This window comes from Oratosquilla oratoria, chromosome 8 (genome assembly GCF_046742065.1).
Source record: "Oratosquilla oratoria isolate Oo_2021 chromosome 8, ASM4674206v1, whole genome shotgun sequence".
In the NCBI taxonomy this organism is placed as follows: Eukaryota; Metazoa; Arthropoda; class Malacostraca; order Stomatopoda; family Squillidae; genus Oratosquilla; species Oratosquilla oratoria.
Genome location: NC_134784.1, coordinates 1,768,339 through 1,770,133, shown reverse-complemented (window position 1 = coordinate 1,770,133; position 1,795 = coordinate 1,768,339). Strand labels below are relative to the sequence as shown.

Below are 1,795 nucleotides of genomic sequence, written 5' to 3'. Positions count from 1 at the left end.
TCAATGTATACAGAGGGTCCAGACCTGTCCTGGCGAGAGACGCTCAGGTAGCGTCTTCACCCAGGACGGAGCCTCTTGACTAGCACCCAAGGACGAGGTCGTTCGGAAACGACCTCGGCCTCGCATATGTTATACGTTCTACAATTGAGCGATGTGACTTTATTACACCCTCCGGGGATCGGGATCCTTCTCGCCCTACTAATTTGATTCGCGTGTTTTATGTATGCAGAGACACCCTGGCGGCACTCTCTACCGTGGCAGAGGGTACAGCCAACATGGCGTCATCAGCCCTACCCCCAGCAGCGAGGGCCTTCACCGCGGCTCGTTTGGCAGCTCGTCAGTCTGCAGCGCGGTCGGCCCCGGAGATAGCTCGCCGGGGCGTGGTGAGAGCAGCTCCCCTTTCCCGTGGTCTGTTCGACCAGGAAGCGACAGACCGCGTCTTCGCTACGGTCCCGACCGTCATCCAGATCCAACAACCATCCCAACCGAGACCTCGGCCCTTACCTGCTTACAGGTCCCACTCTCTATTCAGGCGCCCGCCCCCATACGCGCGCCAACAACAACAACAACAACAACAACATCAACAACAACAGCGGGCATACCGTCCACCACCCACAGGGAGGATAACCCAGCGCCCGCATCAGCAACAGCCCCAGACATTTCGGCGCCAACAATCGCAACACCACACCTCCTCCCAACCCCAGAGGACCACCAACCAACGAAAACATCAGCAGCAACAACAGCAAAAGTTCAAGAACTTCTGAAGGCCCCCAAGTGGGGTGTCTCCTGGGCTGGCACCACGCGTGGCCTGCGCACGGATGGGCCTCCAGGGTCATCCGCCAGGGACTCACCTGGCCTTGGGTCTCTCTCCCGGTGGGTCTCCTTACCTTTATCCTGAGGGAACTGTGGTGATACTCTTACATAGTATGGATAGTAACTTGCCCCAGCCCTTCAGGCTTGGGGGGGGGGGGATATACACATTACTACCGATAAGCTGATTCCTTATTCTTTCCTCCCACAGCCACTACGCCACCCTCCCGCGTCATCCAAGGTGTCCTCTTCAGTGCTGCCCCACGTGAGAGACATGAAGGAAAAAGGAATAGTGGAACCAGCGACAGGTCGGGTCTTTCTGTCCCGTCTTTTTACCGTACCAAAGAAAGACCCAGGGAAAACGAGACTGGTTATGGACCTGAGCGCACTGAACAAATTTTTGAAACCCCTGCGATTCAAGATGGTGTCGGTGGCTCAGGTTCGGTCAGTGCTCCGGGAGGGAGACTGGTTAGCGTCCCTGGACCTTCAGGACGCATATTGGCATGTCCCCATCCACCCCCGATTTCGCCGGTTCCTGGCGTTCCAGGTCGGGAGGGAGACGTATCAATTTACCAGACTCCCTTTCGGACTCTCGCTTGCCCCGAGGGTCTTCACAAAGCTAGCGAGAGTGGTAGGCGCACGCTTGGCGGAGGCAGGCGTCTCCACACTCATGTACCTGGACGACTGGTTGATACATTCGCCCACCGAGGAGGGTGCATCAACCAATGTCTCGGTGGCTTTAAGAATCTTGACGGAGATAGGCTTCAAGGTAAACTGGGACAAATCTACCCTCACCCCTACACAAAAACTTCATTGGCTCGGGATCGAGTGGGACACGATCAACGCCTCCCTGTCACTGGCTCCAGACAACGCTCTTCGGACACTCCGCTGTGTCAGGAGGGCATTCTTCTCCCAAACGTTCGCCCGCCGTCAGTGGGAGGGCCTGTTAGGTTGCCTCAACTTCGCGGCCCCGGCCCTTCCACTG

At 57.3% G+C, this 1,795-nt stretch overlaps 1 protein-coding gene across 1 annotated transcript; it reads left to right on the top strand.

The window, feature by feature from the left end:
* Positions 1-1,557, top strand: LOC143027548 (uncharacterized). The gene is made up of 2 exons (XM_076188842.1): positions 1-873; positions 1,022-1,557. The coding sequence occupies exon 1, from the start codon at positions 276-278 to the stop codon at positions 762-764; it is 489 nt and encodes a 162-aa protein (XP_076044957.1). The 5' UTR covers positions 1-275; the 3' UTR covers positions 765-873; positions 1,022-1,557.
* Positions 1,558-1,795: the final 238 nt, after the last annotated feature.

What these genes read in the sequence shown, in the direction of transcription:
- LOC143027548 (XM_076188842.1), top strand. Translation starts at nt 276, where the DNA reads ATGGCGTCATCAGCCCTACCCCCAGCAGCGAGGGCCTTCACCGCGGCT.